The sequence below is a fragment of the Triturus cristatus genome, chromosome 3_1 (genome assembly GCF_964204655.1).
Source record: "Triturus cristatus chromosome 3_1, aTriCri1.1, whole genome shotgun sequence".
Lineage (NCBI taxonomy): Eukaryota > Metazoa > Chordata > Amphibia > Caudata > Salamandridae > Triturus > Triturus cristatus.
The window spans coordinates 1161130675-1161150689 of record NC_140583.1 but is presented as its reverse complement, the minus strand read 5'-3'; the positions used below and the strand labels follow the sequence as shown (position 1 = coordinate 1161150689).

The 20015-nt window shown below is 48.2% G+C and overlaps 1 protein-coding gene across 7 annotated transcripts in view; it reads right to left on the bottom strand.

Moving 5' to 3' along the window:
- LOC146861709 (zinc finger protein 425-like) overlaps positions 1-20015 on the bottom strand; it is a 281372-nt gene that overhangs the window by 238857 nt on the left and 22500 nt on the right. For all 7 annotated transcript variants that reach the window (XR_014979015.1, XM_085646056.1, XM_085646057.1 and 4 more), the window contains exon 2: positions 1246-1372. Coding sequence is in view for 6 of the 7 variants with exons in the window: in XM_085646056.1 (XP_085502182.1) it covers positions 1246-1372 (127 nt within the window). In the remaining variant the exon portion in view is untranslated. The remainder of the gene's footprint in view (positions 1-1245; positions 1373-20015) is intronic.

Sequence of the window (20015 nt, the reverse complement as noted above, 5' to 3'; positions counted from 1 at the left end):
GAGTGTCTGAATCAGAGCCCACCAATGGGAGTTCAGGCTGGAAAGGGTGGCTACACCCTCTCCCCTTTGTGTGTTTCCCGCCGGGGCAGGGGACAGGATGCCCCTGAACCGGTCTGAGCCGGTGTATGCAGAAGTAGGCACTGGAGAAGCCTACGTCCAAGTTTGAAAGACATCCTAAGGTGCACCCACCCAGTTCCAATCCACATAGTCTGTCTGGGGAGGTGGGGACACCTCCCTGCAACAAGATCCCTATTGTCCTGCTGCCGTGGCTGGAGTTCTGCCCAGCAACAGGCAGCCAGAATCGTGTGGGTGGCGGGTAGCATCCATTTTGTACTACTTGTGCTCTTTTAAATTGGTGTCTAAAAATCTGCCGCTTTTACCATATCACCTCTCTAGCAGGGGGGAATCATGCCCTCACTCCCATGGCTGGATTGGGGGTATGATTCCACGATGTTTGACACCAAACATGACATGGTTCTGTGCAGCCACTCTCAAGTTATCACGCTATCGCGATTACTTATAATGCGGTTAAGAGTATATGGTATGGCTGCACTACAAACAACCTCGCAATAGTTTTAACGAAGGTTGCAGAGGGGCCCTACTCAGGTAGGGGTTCCCCCTCACACATATCTCAGCACCCTGCCTTGTAGGATTAGCAAGGCCTGCCTTAGGGGTGACCTATGAGGATATATGTGTTGTATTTAAGTGGGATACAGGATACCTATATCCCTGTAAGGGGTGCGCGCACCACCTTACCCAGACTACAGTAGTGGTCTGGTGGTGTCAGTTTGTATGGCTGTCCCAGGGGTGGCACAATAAGTGCTGCAACCCCTGGTAGGCCTCTGAAGGACCCATGCCCTGGGTACCTAGGGTACCATCTACAAGGGGCTCACAGAGTGTCCTCAGTATCCAACTGGTATGTACCTATAGTACTCACATCAGTTTAGAGAGGAAGCAGATAGGCTGGGATCAGCAAAAAGTTGGGGGCAACTATGCAGTCGATGCCACTCTCCTACAGATAAAATCTGATTTTCACATGGCAGAGGTGCGTTCAATGTATGTGTAGCATGTTTTAGAGGCAGACAGTGATTTGCAAGTACTTGTGTCACACATAGATCTAGAAGGGTTTTGGTCCTTTTTCAGCAAGTGATATGTTTGTGTACGTTTCTAAAAGTTGCAGATGTGCATTTGAACAGCATGGACATATGATGTGCTAGGCGCATGCTACGGTAAAACAGAATTCACCTATAGATTTCAAGGTTTCGTGGATTTCCTTCATCACATTATTGTAAAGCTCTTCCTGCCATTGCTGTAAAAGCTTCCATTCCTCTTCAGAGAAGCAAGCAGCAACATCCCAAAATGTAAGAGGTCCCTGAAAAACAAAATGTTACATCAACAACTGATCAACTTCACAAAATGCATCGTGATCCGGAGATACAGTAACAAATCTCATACTGAACACGTTAGAGCAGAACAGGCATGTCCCTCTAAAAGTACGTAGTTGCCTCACAATGAACAAGCATTCAGTACCAAAAACCTACTATCAGTACAAATTAAACGTATGCATGCTTCTGAATATAGTGAACATTGCTTCCTGAGCTATATAAAACGTTATAAATAAATACTTAGAGCTGCTCGCTGTAGCAATACTACCAGTTTAGAAACAAGCATTGAAAATGCAATCGGTCTCGCATTTGTTTGTGTTAAAGCTATTGGCATAGCACCCAGGCCTTCTAGCATTGAAGTCTCCGCTAATGTGTGCACTGTAGGTTTAATTGCAGAGTAGAAAATGCAGTATTGTGTAAATGCTGTTCATTATGCAGTAAAAGGGAGATTCTGAAATCTTCAAAAGGGTTGAATGTCTCAAAAAATAAATAAATAAACTAAAATGTTGAATGTTTAACTGACGCAATCAATAAATCATCCTAAAATGATCATGAACCAGTCTTTTTAATTAGAAGACTGTGGTGCTAGTCAAGTAATTTGAATGTAATTTTCAAACAATCCTAAAACCACCAGTAGCAATGCATCTTGTGAAGTAATCAGGGAATCAGTTTCAAGTCATCCTCAAATCATCAGGAACCGTCACACCTTGTGAAGTCATCAGATAATCATTTTCAAGTCATCCTGAAATCATAGGGGTTAATCACATCTTGTGATGTCATCAGATACTCATTTTCAAAAAATCTTCAAATCATCGAGCTCAAGTTTCTAAACTCTGCTGATGACTTTAAGAGCTTGATGACGTCTGATTACATGAAAATTACTTCTAGAGTAGTTGGATGATCCTCCGATGACTCTGGGATGGCTTCTATAGTAATCCTGTTAGACCTGGGATAGCAGCTATCATTAGTGCAGCAGGTGCTGCGGCACCGGGGCCCAGGAGCAAGAGGGACCCTCTGCAACTCAATCATAGTTTACTACCCAGGGGTAGGCGGAAGCAGTTTGTCTCGCGTGACCAAAACACCCTTCGGCACTGTTTGGCCGTCCGATTTTGTGAGTTCTGATGTGTAACAGGAAATAAATGATATATCCGTGCGTACACCCTAACTATGTCGAAAGATATATACTTTCAGTCGCGCGCTCCCTATACTACCGACCCCACTCCACGGCGCAGAGTGCACTAAAGAGGTGTGAGAGCGGAACAGATCAGAGGGGTCGTGGGTATATCGAGGAACCGCCGAGAACGGGCGCATGCAGACCCACCCCTGCCCTGAGAGCACACCCACTGACCCAGAACATGGTGCTCCCTCTCGGGGAGTAAGCGCTCTATAAATACGGTTGGTCAGTCATAACGGTACCGACTTTGGAATGATCTCAGAGTGAGGTCATGGGAATACAACACCTTGTAAGAACAAATCCATACAGTGCCATCTACCCCACTACGGAACCCACTGATACACACCGCAAATGCGAAGCCCGCGTTGAACATGGCTACTGGTTTACAGTGAGAAACTTGTTTACACGAACCCAGAACACGTTTAAGTGTTACTTGGCCGTAGAACACGCTTACAAGACACGCAACTGGAGGGCATGCGTAAATAGAACACGAATATTCAGCAGGTTTATAAGGACTGGGTAGGCAGTGTGTCACTGACCCGTGTGCAGTGCAGGAAATGGCCCACCTGGCAGCAGTCTGGGCTGTGAAATACAGCAATCATCAGGGTTCAGTGGGATTCGGTGCGACTGCACCTGCTGCACAAATGGAAGCATGAGGCTAGAGAGTTTGCGTGCCATGGAACCCGAATACACAACACATTTATAAGGACCCTGACCAGAGAGCATGCGTATTCGAATCTCGCCCTAGAGCAAGCTTCTAGGGTACCCACCTAAAAAGCACACGTAGGGAACGCGACAGCACTGCATGAAGGAACTTGGCATTAGAACGCATTTAGACGAACCCGACCCCAGAGCACACTTGGGCGAGCTTGACTACAGAGCATGGTGGGAAGAGACACTGAAGGAAAGTGAACAGAGATGAACTCGAGAAGAGAGCACGCTTAGAGAACCAGACTGCAGCGATCGTTTAAATGGAGCTCAGTTCCTCACAGAACACTTTTATAGGAGAGCTCGACTAGTGCGCATGCGTACAAGGAACCGACTACAGGGCACACTTTTAGGAACCCAATTACAGGTCATGTTTATGAGGAACCCCCATTAAAGAGCACACTTGTAAGAAAGTCGATCACAGAAGATGCTTGTAAGGAACCCGAAGACCAAGCATTTTTAAAATGAACTTGACTACAGAACCCGTTTCTTGGGTACCCGGCAATGGTGGACTGGAAGCAGCCAAATATTGTCCCGAGCAATGGTCCCTACCATCTCCAGGAGGATTTTCAGGGGTATTTAAGTCTCTACCGATACATGGTGTGTGTTGCACTGGGCTATTTGCCAGGCTACGTAGACGATGATCTCACACACATACGAAAAGCAACCCTTAGTCCTTAGCCCGCCGGGGATTCCCATGAGCCAGAAGGCCATTCGAGACAGTGTTCCCCATTACAGAGCACGCGCGTAAGGGGCCCAGTCAGTGATCCACTCATACGGACGCACTAGAGAGCAGTGTTAAACAGCACCCAAGCACAGTGCAGGATTACATGGACCCAGACTAAGGCACTGGTTACAGTGACCCCAGAACACTCCACACAGGCCTGACACCAGCCACAGAGCAAACCTGTATCAAGCAGCGGATACCCAGCGCCTTCATTCACTCTTATACAGACACCAAAATCAGAGCACGCTCATACGGGCACCGATACACAAATGGCTTATATGACCCAACCATAGACCAGACTGATACAGACACACGTGCAGAGGGCTGGGAAGTACCCTAGTGACAGAGGACAGCGCCAGCCTGTAAACTGCCCTCATCAGTCCCTGCTGTGGTGCTCGCTGGATCCTGGGCCGTGCACCAGGGTTCTTCACCACACAACTCACTGCAGGTTCCTGGCGTATAGCACGGGCTCGCAGGACACTCGCTGTGCAACACGCCCCAGTGGACGTGAAGGCGAAACGTGCTGAAGGGAGCCGGTGCTCCGGGACCCCACACTGTGGAACGTGCTCGCAGGGACTGGACTGCGCGACACCTTCATAAGGAGCTGACAATGCACCACGAAAAGCCGGATGTGGACCATGTTCCCTGGGGCCACACTGTGGGATGTGCTCCCAAGGACCAGATTATGTAACATGACCCCGGGCTACCGGCTGTGGGCTGTGCTCCCAGGCAGCAGACCGTGAAACACGCACTCGGCGACAGACTGTGAGCTGTGCGCTTCGTGCCCCGCTACGGGACTCTCCCAGGCACCAAACTACGCAATACGAACCCGGGGACAACACGTTCTCAGTGAGCAGAGCATGAAACGTGCTCCCAGGGGCAGACACTGTGTGGAGCTCCTAGGGGTCAGACTATAGAGCGGGCCCCTAGGGGACTGTGCTATGGGGGCGCTCCACGGGGCTGCACTAAGTAACACGGACATCGAAGCAACACGATGCGACCCAATCCAGAGAGCAGACCGCGGAACATGCCTACCAGGAGGACCACACTACGACCCTGGGGGACAGACCATGAACTGTGAACTCTGGGACACGAACCCAGGGCCCAAACCACGGAACAAGCTCCCAGGGGACTACCAGGACGGGGACCACCCTATGGGGCACGCTCCCAGACAACACCCGATGAGTCGTGCCCTATGTGACAGACTGTAGAGCTTTCCTATCAGGGGGCACACTACCCGACGTGCTCCTGGGGGACACACCGGGAACTGTGTTCTCAGGGACCGGACTATGTAACACGATACGTGGGCAACACTGGGTGACGCAATCCCAGGGGCCAGACTATGGAGCATGCCCCTAGGTTACAGGCTGTGGGCTGCGCCCTCAAAGACCAGAGCAGAGCATGGAACGTGCTCCTATGTGGTGGGCTATGGGCTGGGCTCCCAGGGGCCAGCCTACATGTTTCCTGACCACACTACACGCTCCCAGAGACTGGACGATGGGATACACTCGAAGGCCCCCTGACCGCGGAATGCCAGGCATTGCAGCCTTGCAACAGCTCGTGCGCACCTATAGTGCAGCCGGCACACACAGCACACGTGAGGGGTCCCGTCTATCCTTTCCAATTCAAGGGCCGATCGCTCCCATCATGCTCACAGGTGTCCAAGTCAGCGAACGCTTCTCACTCGGACATCCCCGCGGAGCAAACCACCTTCCGTAATCAAGAAACGGGAACCCGTCACTTCCAGCCCTAGTGCCAGCACTTCCACAGCCAGAAAGCGCCTAGAGTGGGCTCAGTCGGTCGTGTTCCGCTAGACACAGTGCGGGCCGTCCCCCACACTGGCTTGTGGCAACCGCTGCTCCCGGGCAAATTCGTCCTGTTCACAGTGGTCCACCGGGACCAAGAAACGAGTTACCGATGCGGAGATGCGCCCCAAGGCACCGGTCAGAACTCTCTGGAAAGTCCTCCCCCTGACTTCCGAAAGCGCTGCGAAACCAATCTACCGCCAGACTGGGTGCTATATTAGTGATAAATACGAGCAATAACAATACGCTGGACTTAATCGCCCTGTTTCCTCCCCAAGCAGGTCTCACATCCCTCCACCCAGATTGGCTTCTAAATCACAACAAAAACTCCCTTCGTGGTGGAATATTGTGTGTGTCTGGGGGGGGGGTGTGTGTAAGGGGTTCCGGGGGTGATGAGAGAGTCAGGACAAAGTGGTTGTAAGATGTTTACTACGCACAAGTGTCTGCAGTGAATTCCACTAGGCACGAGGGGAACAAGTAGATCAAAAAGTGCCCCTGCTCGACTCCTCACCCCCAGCCACAAAGGCGAGCCTCACGCACTGACCAGTGGGAGTCTCCGTCTACAGGGAGCAGACCTGCAGGGTCAAGGCCAGGAGGAGGGGGGGTGCAGGCGTTCATGCTGGCATGGTACTCCTCGCACCTGTGGTGGAGGTCTCCTGCCCTGCGTGCTTCCCTGAGCAGAAGAGGAAGGAGAGCTCCTGTCCCTCGTGGTCTCTTGAGTATGATCCTGAAAGGGGGGGGGGGGGTTCTCCCCTGTCCCGTGTGAAGTGCCCGGTCCCGCGCGGGGTATCCAAAGGCTGGGGTCTCCTGTGCCGCCGAAGGGGGCGGTTCTATCCCGCAGAGAAGTCTCCTGCCTGGCCGAGGGTCTCCTGTCCCGAACGGAAGATGTCCTGTGCAACAGAGAGAAGTCTCCTGTCCCGCAGTTGGGCTCCTGTCTTCTAGATACAAGTCTCCCTTCTCCAGGCTGCACGAATCCTGGCGTGCTCTGGGCTGCCAGGGGAAGCAGCCGGGCAGTGCAGCCTCAACTCCAGCTGAAACAAGCGCTCGCCATGACGTTTTCGTTTGCCTTTTTCTGCCGACCCACTTGGACGGCCTCGCCTGCTAAAAGGTTTCTTATCTTTATGGGGCCATGTGTTTGGCCCCATAAAGATAAGAAACCTTTTACTTCAGAAGGAAAGCAGGCGAGGCCGTCCAAGTGGGACGGCAAAAAAAGCCGAGCGAAAACGTCCCCAACAGCTCTTTCCCAATGGCTGGCTGCCGTTTAGCATAAACGGTGACGCCGGCCAATGGGAAAGTGGGGCGGGGCTTAAAGCCCTTTACTGAAAAATCCCCAAAACATTAAATCTTGCCAGCAAAACTGCGCATGTGCGCAGCTTACGCTAGCGAGACTTAAAAATGCATAGCCAATCCCATGCATTACTACAAATTACTGCCTTTTCGATAAAATTAATTTTTCTAAATTCATGTGCGTGCCTTGTCTTCAAAAGACTTAAAGGGTCATTTAGGGTTTTGCTGGAAGCAAGGTCTTCCGTAAATTGGCAGAACTCCTGATTCGTCAAGCCTATGGACAACTGCCCCATTTAATGGTTTAACCTCAGATAGCAGTTGATCAATTTTGGGGGGAGGGAGGGCATCTGCCATCAGGTCAACACCGCATAGCAGTTGATCAATTTTGGGGGGAGGGAGGGCATCTGCCATCAGGTCAACACCGCTGAGTTATCAGGTGACTCACCCAATATAAGCAGGCCTGCTGCTGATTTTCCCTGTCCAGGTCTGCCATGTGAAGTAAGGAGGACACAAGCAGAGAAAATCGACAAAGACTCTCTGCTCACAAAGGCCATTTGTTCCCAGGAAGCGGGCGGGAGGTAATGCAGACATATTTGTGCAGTGAGGCAATGTGCAAATCCGAGGCAGACGTTCCTCATGCCAGGCGGTTCACTGCACCCACCTCTGCACCAAACCAGCGCCTACGGACCGATGATGACATGCAAGTGATGGCACACATTGGTTGGACTTATCGTGCAATGTCGGGATGGCACGGGGTGGATCCAACTGCACGTTCATTGTCAGTATGGAAGTGAGTGCAACTGACTATACATGCATTGTCAGTATGGCAGTGAGTGCAACTGACTGCGCCTGCATTGTCAGAATAGCCCCGGGATTTAACCGGCTGCACCTTGATTGTCAAGATGGCACAGGGTGGAAGAAACGAACTGCACGCGCATTGTTAGCATGGCACTGGGATGGAACCGATGACACGTGGATTGTCAGGATGGCACAGGGTGGAACAAACTGCACGTGTATTATCAGCATGGCATGGAGTGAAACTGGCTGCATGTGCATTGTCAGGATGGCACAGAGTAGAACCAACTGCACGTGGAGCGTCAGGATGGCGTCCGGGTGCAATTGTCTGCACATATTTTGTCGTGCTAGCAGCATGGTGCAATTGCTTTCACGTAGGTTCTCATGCAAGCAGCACGGTGCAATTGCCTGCACGTATGTTCTCATGCTAGCAGCACGGTGCAATTGCCTGCTCGTATGTCCTCATGCTGGCAGCATTGTGTAATCGATGGCAAACATACTGACAGAATGGCAACAGGGTACAGGGAGCGGACATGTTGAAATTTTGACCTGCTGAATATTGAACTTTACTGAATAGTGAACTGCTGAATAGGGAACGGCATGTTATGTTCGTTTTTAACTGTTTTTAGTGTGTGCTTTTGTGTGTAACCTACCTTAATTACTTTTGCTGCTAACTCTCTCTGCCAGCGCCCCGTTCCACCGCAGGTTCTCCCGATTGTTGTGGAGGGCGACGGCATACGTTTGGGCTGTTTTCTGAGTCAGGGAGCGGAGCTAGGGGTTTGTTAGCGCTCTAGCGCTCCTCGCTATTTAAACATCACGCTCGACTCGTCGCGAGCGGACCGTTTAAATTTTGACCTGCTGAATATTGAACTTTACTGAATAGTGAACTGCTGAATAGGGAACGGCATGTTATGTTCGTTTTTAACTGTTTTTAGTGTGCGCTTTTGTGTGTAACCTACCTTAATTACTTTTGCTTGCCAATGCTCTCTGCCAGCGCCCCGTTCCACCGCGGGTTCTCCCGATCATTGTGGAGGGTGCCGGCATACATTTGGGCTGTTCTCTGAGTCAGGGGGCGGAGCTAGGGGATCGTTAGCGCTCTAGCGCTCCTCGCTATTTAAACATCATGCTTGGTTCGTCGTGCCGCTGGCGCACCTAAGGCAAGCCCGTCTACGCCCGTCTGCACCACGACCGTGCCAGGGATGCTGCTCGTGCTGCCTTAGATCTTTACCCTAGGAGCTGCTACTCTAGAGAGGGCTTATTAAACCTTCGACCGGCTGCTCTGCCCTGTCATCACAATTGGAATCACGAGTTTCTCCCCAGGAAATTACAGCAGGGATGTAGGGGTTGCAACATTAGCTGGAAGCAGACCAGTGAGAGCTGCCCAGACAACACTGCCGCTAAGTCTCTCGGTAAGGAGAGGTCTGCTCATGGCTTTCTTCTTAATGCCAGGTCTATTATTAAAAACAAAATAGATTTCAGAGACTTTGTCTCAGCTAGAAAGCCCACCTGGGTTTTTATTACAGAAACCTGGGAGACGGATGCGTCAGGCTCTGACCTGGTAGACGCTATCCCCTCAGGGTATACCTTGTCCAGATTGGATAGAGTAGGCAGGCGGGAGGAGGGCTGGGAATCCTGTATAAAGACACCCTCATCTGTCTCACTCAGGCTCTGACCCCTTCCTCTGAACCTTACCAGGCTTACTATTTTTCGATCAATCTTCACCCCACAGAAAGCTTTTATGGAATTTTATGCTATAGACAACCGGGTCCAAGGACTTCCTTTAGTCAGGACTTTGGCAAATTGGTAGAACCCTACTTGGAGAGATCCAACATCACGATTCTGGGGGACTTTAATTTTCATTTAGAAAACACCTCCTGTAGGGATACTCAAGGTCTTTTGGAAACTCTGGGCTGCTGTGGGCTTGCTCAGCGGGTCGGAAGCTCTACTAATATTGCGGGGCATACCCTTGATGGGGTCTTCTCTAATGATCCTAGGCTAAAGGTGGGCCAGCCTATCCTCCTCGCCTGGTCTGATCATTTTGCTGTTCCATTTGACTTGCATTTCCAGGCCTCATCATCTTCTGCCCCTAGCGATATAAAAATTAGACGAAAGAAGGAATTTCAACCATATAGACAAGGAGGCACTTCTGCCTTTCCTTGATAAACTGGAGCCCACTAAGCAGCTCGATGCCAATTCCGCTGCCGCAGAGCTATCTCACACTCTGAAAGCAGCAATTGATTTTTCTTGCTCCGGCTAAAAAGCATTATTCGACAAGAACAAGGCCTTCATCTCCCTGGTTTACAGAAAGACTTAAAACACTTAGACAGGGCTGCCGTAAACAGGAGAGGTTGTGGCGTGCTCACTTGGAACCCTCGGAGAGGGAACAACATAAGCAGTGCCTGAAAGAGTATAAGGCGGCTATTATGGAGGAATAGAGATTATACTTCTCCAGGGTTACCGCTTCCCTGAAATCCTCCAGGGATCTTTTTAAGGTTATTAACTCCCTCATCTCCCCGCGGATATTGCATCCCTCAGAGCCTTCACAGGAACTTTGTGATAAAATGTGGGATTTTTTTCAAGCTAAAATCTCCGATATTTATTCCCTGCTGGAAATAGCGAACTCCAGTATCAGGCCAGAAGTGGAGATGTCGACTCTCTCCTGTGAGGCTCTCCCCTCGATGGAGACACCTAGGTTTCTTACTTTTCCCCCCTTTGTCCGTGGAGGTGACGGATAGGCTCCTGGACCATGTCAACTCAGGCTCCCCTTTGGATCCTTGCCCGCTCAAGGTGTTAAAAAACTACCAGGAGATCGTAATTCCTCTTTTCATGAGGGTCATGAATGTTACCATCTCTGAAGGAGTTTACCCGTCTCTGTGGAAGATAGCGGTAGTTAAACCTCTATTGAAGAAGCCCTCTTTAGACCCTGGTGAATTAAAAAGAAATTGCCCGAGCTCCCTGCTTCCCGTCCCTGCTAAGATCTTGGAGGCCCATTTAAATCTCCATCTCAGCACATACTTAAAAGACCATCATCTCCTGGATGGTTCTTAACATGGTTTCAGGAGATGTCATAGTACGGAGACAGCCCTGACAGCAGTCTTTAATAACATCCGGACTCAGGTCGATGCTGGCCGTACTACGCTTTTGGTGCTCTTGGATCTCACTGCGGCCTTCGACACCTTATCTCCTCATAGGCTGGTGGCTCGCCTTCGAGAGATGGGTGTCAGGGGTACAGCTCTGAGCCTCCTTCCTTGGGGAACGTGAACAGAGGGTGAAATTAGGCCAGTATTTTTCTGCCCCTAAAGCTCTGCAGTTCAGTGTCCCCCAGGGCTCTTCTTTGAGCCCTATACTTTTCAATATCTATGTTGCCCCACTTGCAAAGGTGGTAAGATCTTTTGGGCTGGAGGTGCTGTCCTACGCGGACCCAAAAAATGGTCTCTATAACTCATACCGTTAAAGACGCGGCCCTCAATCTTAGGAGTTGCATGGAGGTAGTTTCCCTCTGGATGGTGGAAAATGTTCTGAAGCTGAATGGAGAGAAGACCGAGGTCTTGATCTTTGGGAATGATCAGGAAATCTGGTCCAGCGATTGGTGGCCGACCGCGCTGGGGGGTCTGTCCTTGTCCAGTTTCTCATGGGAAAAACCTAGGGGTGATCATGGACAATGTTCTCTCTCTGAGGCTGCAGGTAAACAGGACTGTTTCCACCTGCTTTGGTATCATCAGGATTCTTAGAAGGATCTCTCATTATCTGTCCTTTGAAGCACGTAAGCAGGCCGTAGTGGCCTTGGTAACCTCAAGACTGGATTATTGTAATGCCCTTTATTTGGGCATTAATAAAGGTCTCATCCATCGGTTGCAGATGGTACAGAACGCAGCGGCCAGATTTGTCTTGAATCTTTCTAGATTTCATTCAGCTACAGCCTCGGTTAAGCTTCTGCACTGGCTCCCGATGAATGATAGTATAATTTTTAAGATCCTTTGTCTGACTCATGAAGCCTTTTATGATTCTGGTCCCGAGGGTATTAAGTCGATCGTCTGTCATTATGCCCCCTCCAGATCTCTTCGGTCCGCGGACAAAAACCTTCTTGAGGTGCCTGGGTTTTAGAAGGCTAAATGGGGCGGCAGAGCCTTTTCCACCATGGCGCCCAAATTGTGGAATTCCCTACCTTTGAACATCTCTAGGGAGGCCTTGCGACCTTTATTCTGTAAGGCTTTAAAGACCTGGCTCTTTTGTGGTCCTTCAGTATGAGCATGTTCCCTTTCTCCCGTCCTCCGATGGTTTGCATCTAGCGCCTTGATGCCCTTGGGTTAAGTTTACGCTTTTATAAATTTAAATTCATTTCATTTCATTTCAATTGTCTGTAACTGCATTGGCGAGCAACAGACTGCACATGTATTACCAGGACAGCAACAAGGTGCACTTGTCAGCATATATATTGTCAGGGGCGTAAGCTGGGTGCAGTTGGCTGCACGAGTGTTGCCAGGGCGGCACCACAGTAATAGGGGCCGATTCACAGAACTAACTTAAGACAAAATCCTAAACTTACTACTTTTGGTATTCACAGAAGTTAGGATTTTGTCTTAAGTTTGTCTTAAGACAAACTTAAGACAGACTTAAGACAGTCTTAAGACAGTCTTAAGACAGTCTTAAGACAGACTTAAGACAGACTTAAGACAGACTTAAGACAGACTTAAGACAAAATCCTAACTTAAGTCCGTCTTAAGCCCGTCTTAAGTCCGTCCGTGTGGGGGGGGTCAGCCTGAATACCAAACGTACTGCTGCATTCAGTAAACGCTGCAGCTGAGAGGAGCAGTGCAGACCGGAAGTCCAAGACAGAAAGACGAGTACTGCATGTGCCATGTAAAGTTTAGGGCCTGGGACATCCATTGCACTGTCCCACTATTGACCGAGGAAGTAGGATGCTGGCCGCACTGCAGCGGGAAGGTGCGCTAACATCTACATCAAATCCAGGGCATCAAATCCATGGCACTCATCCTGGAGGATGAAAGGCTGCATCGGCACCACCTCAACACAAACTTTCGCTCCTGCAGGTTACACTCACACATCGCTGCAGCAGGAGCTCAACCCACTATACTGCCGTACTGTGACTGCAGGCTAAGGCTGTCAGGTTACACGATCTGTGCAGCGGGCTTGTATAGGCCCTGAATGTCAAACCGGCTGGCCATTAGCCACAGGAGACCCTGCTGTATACGTCCCCCCTGACCCTCCCCCGTAGTCGTGAAATCTGTTAATTTGTTTGAGTGACGTCACAACAGTGTGAAACCAAAGGGATTATCCCCTGCTGTGACATCATACGGGGAAGCGTTCGCTCCTCCTTTGTTTATCCGGGTCACTCGGCTCAATAGCGACCCGGGCGTGGTGTGGGAATGGCAGGCAGATGCCTCTGCAACGAGCCAAGGAGCGGGAGAAACGCAGGCAGTGTGGTGTGCCTGCTTCAGCCACCTACTTCCCTAACAGAAACAGTCCCCATACTTGTTGCCTCGCTCCCAGATTCAAGGATCCCAACCCGATGGCACTCATCATAGTTCCCATACGTTTTATGCACATCAACTCTGCAGAACTGCGCTGCAAAGACAAAACCCTCCATGCTGACAGGCTGCTCTCACAGCAGCTGTAAGCGTGCTTCCGACTACAGCAGAGTCACGGAAAAGGGCTGGGATGAGGCAGGGTGTGGAGAAGGGTGGTCCGCAGGGCACAAGCCATCTGTTTTCACTCAGGCACGTCTTTATATATGCATCACAATGCAAAAATAAACACGCAGCTGAGAGGAAACAGATTGCCCCTATAAAGATAAGAAATTGCTTTGCGACAGCCGCAAAGCAGACGACCCTGTCCGGATCGGCCACACTAAAGGGAGAAAGGGCAACGGCCTAAAAACCTCATTTCCAATGGCAGGCCACCGTTTAGCATAAACGGGACGCCAGCCAATGAAAATGAGGGGCGGGGCTTTAGGTCCCCTTCTCAAATCTACTCTCTTACAAAATCTCTCGCCCAGCGAGCAGAGCTTTGCGCTGCAACGCCAGGCGAGACCTAAAAACGCTACAGCCCAACCTGCGCTGTGTAACGCAAATAGAATGTCATGGGATATTGTGTGGGATATTCCATTTTGAAACACTAGAGGGACCCACCATACTGTAAACTAAAGCTCAAATTTCAATGTATAAATGCCCCTTCATGCACATATTGGGATTTTTCTTTTTTTTTGCAAAACACGGACCAATATTGTTAAAACAGCAATGATCCTTTTGCTTCTGTTAGATATAGTGTTGTTTAAGAAATAACACAAAGAAAAAAAGAAATAGAACCAGTTTGAAATGAAAGCCAGATGGGAGGAAACAGAGCTTGTAAAAACGCGAGCACTCGTGTGGAGTGCTCAAACACAAAGAAAAGATTAGCTCCTAAAACGGGAGTAGTGGATAGACACAAGAGCTTGGTCCATGCTCTGGGGAAGGGCTAAACACAACAGGAAGCTTAACGCAGGGATGCCATGGACAAATGGGGACAAAGGATATGAGACAGAGGATGGAGAGAGAAAATCTTAAGCCTACGGCCAGGCTGCAGCCCACAGACTAAAAACATCTCTTCGAGTGTATGCACTGTCTAGCCGAGACCTAAAAATAAAAGACAGCAATTAGTGGCTTCTTGGAAGGACATTTCCACTGCGCCGTCTGCTCTAGAAAGGTGATGAAGAAGATGTCGCAAAGAGTTGAGATAATAACGTTTTGTTCACTTGATGACAAACGAATATATTGAGAATAAATCAATATCCAGTTGGTCAGTATACTAACAGAGGAATGACTCTTCTCATTCTGCATGGCGTGCTAAAGCTGATGCCATCCGCACATCTTTCCATTGTGACTGTGGTGTCGTAGGCCAGGGTCAGGACACTCATGTAACCACTCCTACTGCTCTTCAAAAGAGTATACCTTTTTCTTCAAATAAAATGACACCTCTTTTGTTTAATCGGTTAGTAAAATCTGACAGTCTAATGTGAAAGAAAGTACTGTTTACTAAAATGCAGGTGACATAAGAACTACCCCTGTTCAGCCAATTATGTGCCACAAGGAACTACAAATGCATTTAGTGTCTTCCTGTGCACAGAAAATGCTACTTTTTTTGAGGCCGGGATGGGGCTCCATTTGAAGATATTGTCCTATTCTAATGGCAGCCAAGGCAACAAAACCCAGTACTCCCTTAGGGCAAGTGTGCCCCTGCACATTTTCTCTTATTGGAAGCAGTTAAATGGGATGCCGTCATTTGTATTCAAACAACCCTTTGTAGTTCAGAGATTCTCAGCATTCTGTATTACAGAAGAGAATAAACAAGGCATCACCAGCTCAAACCATGGTGAATTTCACCATGTGGTTTTCCAGCACATTTTATTTACAATAGGCCTACATGATCCACAGCTGAAAACCGAGTTTGGATTTTCAAGTGTCTGCTGGGCTGAAACACTTTCATATGCATGAAGTCTATATAAAACAAATAGTACTATTGAAAATACTCAATTGTAATCAAGAAGTGTACATAGATCATTGTGCATTGATCGCTGCTTGACAACATTGCACAAGATCTGCATGGCCGAAACTAATGTACGTACAAAACAGCTTTTTCCAAAGAAAACCAATGCCCCATTGGACCAGGAATGAGGACGTTTCCCCTACTGCCCTTTCTTTATCTCCCAGCTTACTTACAGTTTTGTCCTACCACTTCCTTCTGACACTGTGAAGGCGTGACAATAAAATAGGAAAAGAAGGTGAGGACTTTGCTGGTTTACCCTACCCACTCCTGTCCATCATTCATACTCTTCTCCGACCCCCCCCATCTGTTATTTCACTGACAAACACTAAGATTAGAAGCCAGGATGAGGCAGAATATTAATAACACTGCATGGGAGACGTTCTTGCTAGTAAAACGTCCCTTCTCCTTCACAGCATACTCAAACTACATCCTCACTTCTCCATCCTTTGCCACAGGTACTCAATTAGAAAAAGATGGTGGGAGCAGTTACGAATCCTCAATATCAGGGAGAGAGGGCGAGGCAAAGTAGTATTTCAAGGTGTAGGGGAAACAGAACACAGTAGTAAGTATTGCCCTCCTTCATTGCTTGCCCTCACTGAAACATTGTTGGTCTTCTTCTATGGAATCTTGTCATACATTATGTTGCCACTACACTCTGCTGAACTATTGTCTCCTTCTCTGTTCTTCAATTCCTGTCTCATACTTGGGACAGAAACCGATGTCTGGTGTCTCCGCTATAGGCAGAGGAGGATTCATTATTGATGGGCTATACTCAGAACCACTGGAAATATGTGGCAAGGAGAATCACATTACAGGGCAGGACTAAGTGAATTATGTGGAAAGAAAAGCCAAATTATGAGGATTAGGGTAGCACATTTATTGACAGTATGATTTTGATTTAATGTATATTAACACTGTCGGATTAAAGGTTTCATCTCATTAGTACCAGTTAAACACCCGAATACAGCAATCGGCAACTGAATGGTTACAAGTCAACCTTTACAAAGGGTCTGCCACAGCGGGGTGCCGTTTATTGCACCTCTTAAATAACTTTTGCTCCAGTGGGGTGGATTTTTTTAAAGCAGCAGATGGTGAGTTTTGAAGCAAGTGTGGTACATCCAAATTAAGCAGAAAACACAGCAGCTGTAAAATCACATATTTCCAGTAGCCCTGGTTATAGTGTCCTTATCTCGACATGACATACAGGACTGCTCCCAGTCTCCATCCCAACTAAACTAAGATTACTCTTACTTCTTTCCACCAAATATGCTCATGACAAATTAGGAAAGAGAGAAGAGCGTCAGAATGTAGAGGTATCTCTAGATGCTTCCTCCTAATTGGCATCACAAGAATACCTTATAATCATTAAACTTATTTTTCAAACGTATTTTTCGATGTTGTTTGGACTGTTCTTTCGTACAAAATGTTCATCTTCTGACAGGAGTGGCTGTTTCCCCATTCATGAGCAAATAAAAACAACTCTGCACATAATTTTATTTGCTCTTTAAAGTCATGACATACTGTAGACCATGATCTCCAACCTTTTCTGTAATAGGAGTTATTTATTTTCAATGAAAACCATTCTGAGCTACTAATATTATTAGAGTTGCAAGGAACCACATCAAAAAGGACAAAATTAGTGGCCACCCTATGCAAGATTACCAGCAGTGATCGCCTCAGTACATTAGGCATGTTTGCCAGTACTAATGTAAGAAGGTTTTCGTCAGTTTGGAATGCCTTTACATGGGTAATACATAACAGCCACAGATGCAGGGTCCCTAGCACCAAAGTAATATTATTAGTAATAAATCTTCAAACCGCCACAAGATTTACAACTAACATATCAGTTTTAAATATATTTTGGAAGTTGAACAATTTTTCTCCAAACATCAGCATTTTCGTCTTAAATACACACTTTTCAATGTATCCTATTGTATAAAATGCTTATTTCGGATTCAAAGATCCATAACACAGTACAGCAAGTAACCAGATAAAAATAAATAAATAGACACTAAAACCAGCAATCTGGTAAAATATCATCCCACATTAAGTTAGGAGAGAAAAGAAAAAAAATAATTAAAGTGGGGAGACTTCAGAGGCGATAGAGCAGCATCTACAAAATAAATAATGTAAAAAGGTTCACTTTTAGACATCATTGCTTCAACACTCGACAATACATATGCAGGTGATCCAGGCAGTGTACAAAAATGTTGTCACCCCAACAACAATTACCTCTTGTGTCCGAACGTAAAGTGCGTAGTGTATAAGCATAATGATGAAAGCCCAAAAGATTACATAGTTGCCTCAGCCATTGTTTTCGTGGTCAATCATAGGCTGGACAGAAAAAGGCAAAATAGTGCAGCGTTTCTTCAATTGACTTGCATGAGGGACACACGAAAGAACTGAAATACCGCATGCCTGATTTTATATAGAAAATATTGAACAGCAAAAACCCTACCTCCATTTTAGGAAGAGGTGTAAAGGAAGGGAACATGGGAGAATCTCAAAAAATGATTCCTAGGCGGGGAGAGCTTGATGTCTAAAACATAATCAGTGAGACTACCCGCTTTGACACATTTCAGATCCCTGAAGTACAGATATACTCTTTTAGTAGTTCTTTGAGCAAGGAGCAAGAGACTTGTTTTGCCATGGCAGGGGTTTCCCAGAGCACAGACAAGCCTATTTCATACAGTGTGTCTTCAATATAATTGAACCAAGCCTCTCGCAACCTGGACATTTTAGAAGAGCCCTGATCACAATACTGTAGGATTCTAGTTCATCTGTGAACCAACATTTATGTCAGTACAAAATAAGGGCAACACATAATAAGTTAATTTATAGGAACAACCCCCAAATCCAGGAGTTGGGGAAGGCAAGGGGCACTCAGCGGAAGGTTGAGAATGCTCCTCACAAACCTTTTTTCGGTTTTCCAAGGTTCATCGTTTTAGACGTGGCCCCACAGCTCTACACCATACATGGCAGTACTTTTTGCTTTGATGTTATAAATCTCCACCACTGGTTCTAAAGAGTGCGCATGGGCCCGTTTGCGCAGTTTGGCTACTACATCAGCTTCTTGTTGGAGTTTTAGTAGGCTTCTCTTGATGTAATAGGACAAGCTCATTTTGTGATTCAAGCAGGCCCTCAAATACATAAACTCCTGCACATTTTTCTAGAGCAAAAACCTGCAGCAAGGTTTGTGCTCTAACAGATTCGTAAGGATTAAAAAACATATATTTCATTTTATTAACATTTAGTTCAAGACCACAATCACTTCAGTAAATTAAAAAGCAATCAAATAGTGCCTGCAGACCATGCCAGGTTTTTTAAATAGAAAGCATGTCTACGAAAAGTAACATCGCAATTTTATGGGGGCCAAGTTTGGGTGCATCGTTACCAGGAAAATCAAGTGCAAGCACTGGGATGCAGAGATTGAGCGGACACAGCGATCCGAGGGCTGCGAGGCCTGCGAATCACGTAACTGTGTGATCACCTCGGTGTGGCTGGCAGCGGCTGGGAAGCGATCGCATTGCTAGGTGGGGACGGGCAGCGGCTGGGCCACCGTTGCCGACAGCCGAAGGAGTGAGTGGAATTCCTCCCCGCCCTGAGACCAGGGTCTGGAGTTTGGGATTGGTGTGGCCGACCCGGGGAGCTGAGACCGGAGCCGTGGCGTGCGCACAAGGCCTGGCGGTGGTCGCAACAGAATTTCTAGAGAAGGGACAGCAGAGATCACGTCCGCGAGGAAATCCCTGAAGAAAGTGCGGCGAGTAGTGGTAAGTTGTCCACGCGGTGCGCACAGTAATCAGTGGCAGCAGCGACGGGTCTCCGCGTCATCGGGTTAGACATGCAACAGATGGGTGTGAGATGCGTCCATCCCCAGTGGGTGAGCAGCCGTATGGGCGGTGGTGAGCCCAGAGAGTGAAGACAGGCAGCTGGGGCGGCCACCGCAGGCAGAGTGGCGGTCCCATTGTACCCTGAATGGCACAGCTGGGGGTGGTGCTGATCCGGGGAGTGCCGAAGCGAGCCGCTGAAAACAAAGGAGCAGAGTGGTACACTACATCATACAACAGTGGGGGAGAACGCACCGGATTCACACTACTCATAACCCGGCAAGAGGGTGAACGATATTTCCTATATTGAGGAAATGTCCAGTGGAAGCAAGAGGGAGGCCGAAAATCCGAGGCTGAGCGCTATAAAGAAGAGGGATCGACTAGGGCCTCTGCTCGACAGATATCCTCAGGGGCTGTTGGTGTGGCCCCAGTCCAAGCAGCGAGGTGAGACTGGGCATCGGTGGGGGTGCCCCAGGGACTCATAAATAAGCAGAATCAAGTAGAGACATTGACAGCAGCACGTAGGCTACGAATGAAACCCAAGGGCCAATGTGGGACGCAGACCAACAAGATGGAGGAATCCGAAGAACCCTCCTCAAGTGCAATAATGGCGACCATTATGGACTTGAAAGGCACGATTGAGCCCAAGTTGGACACAGGGACGGTGGACGTGAACCTGCTGCGGGCTGACCTTCATAAAATAGCACACAAGGTGGCCGCCATGGAGACAGAGGTGACGCACTTGCATATCAGTGCCAAAACACT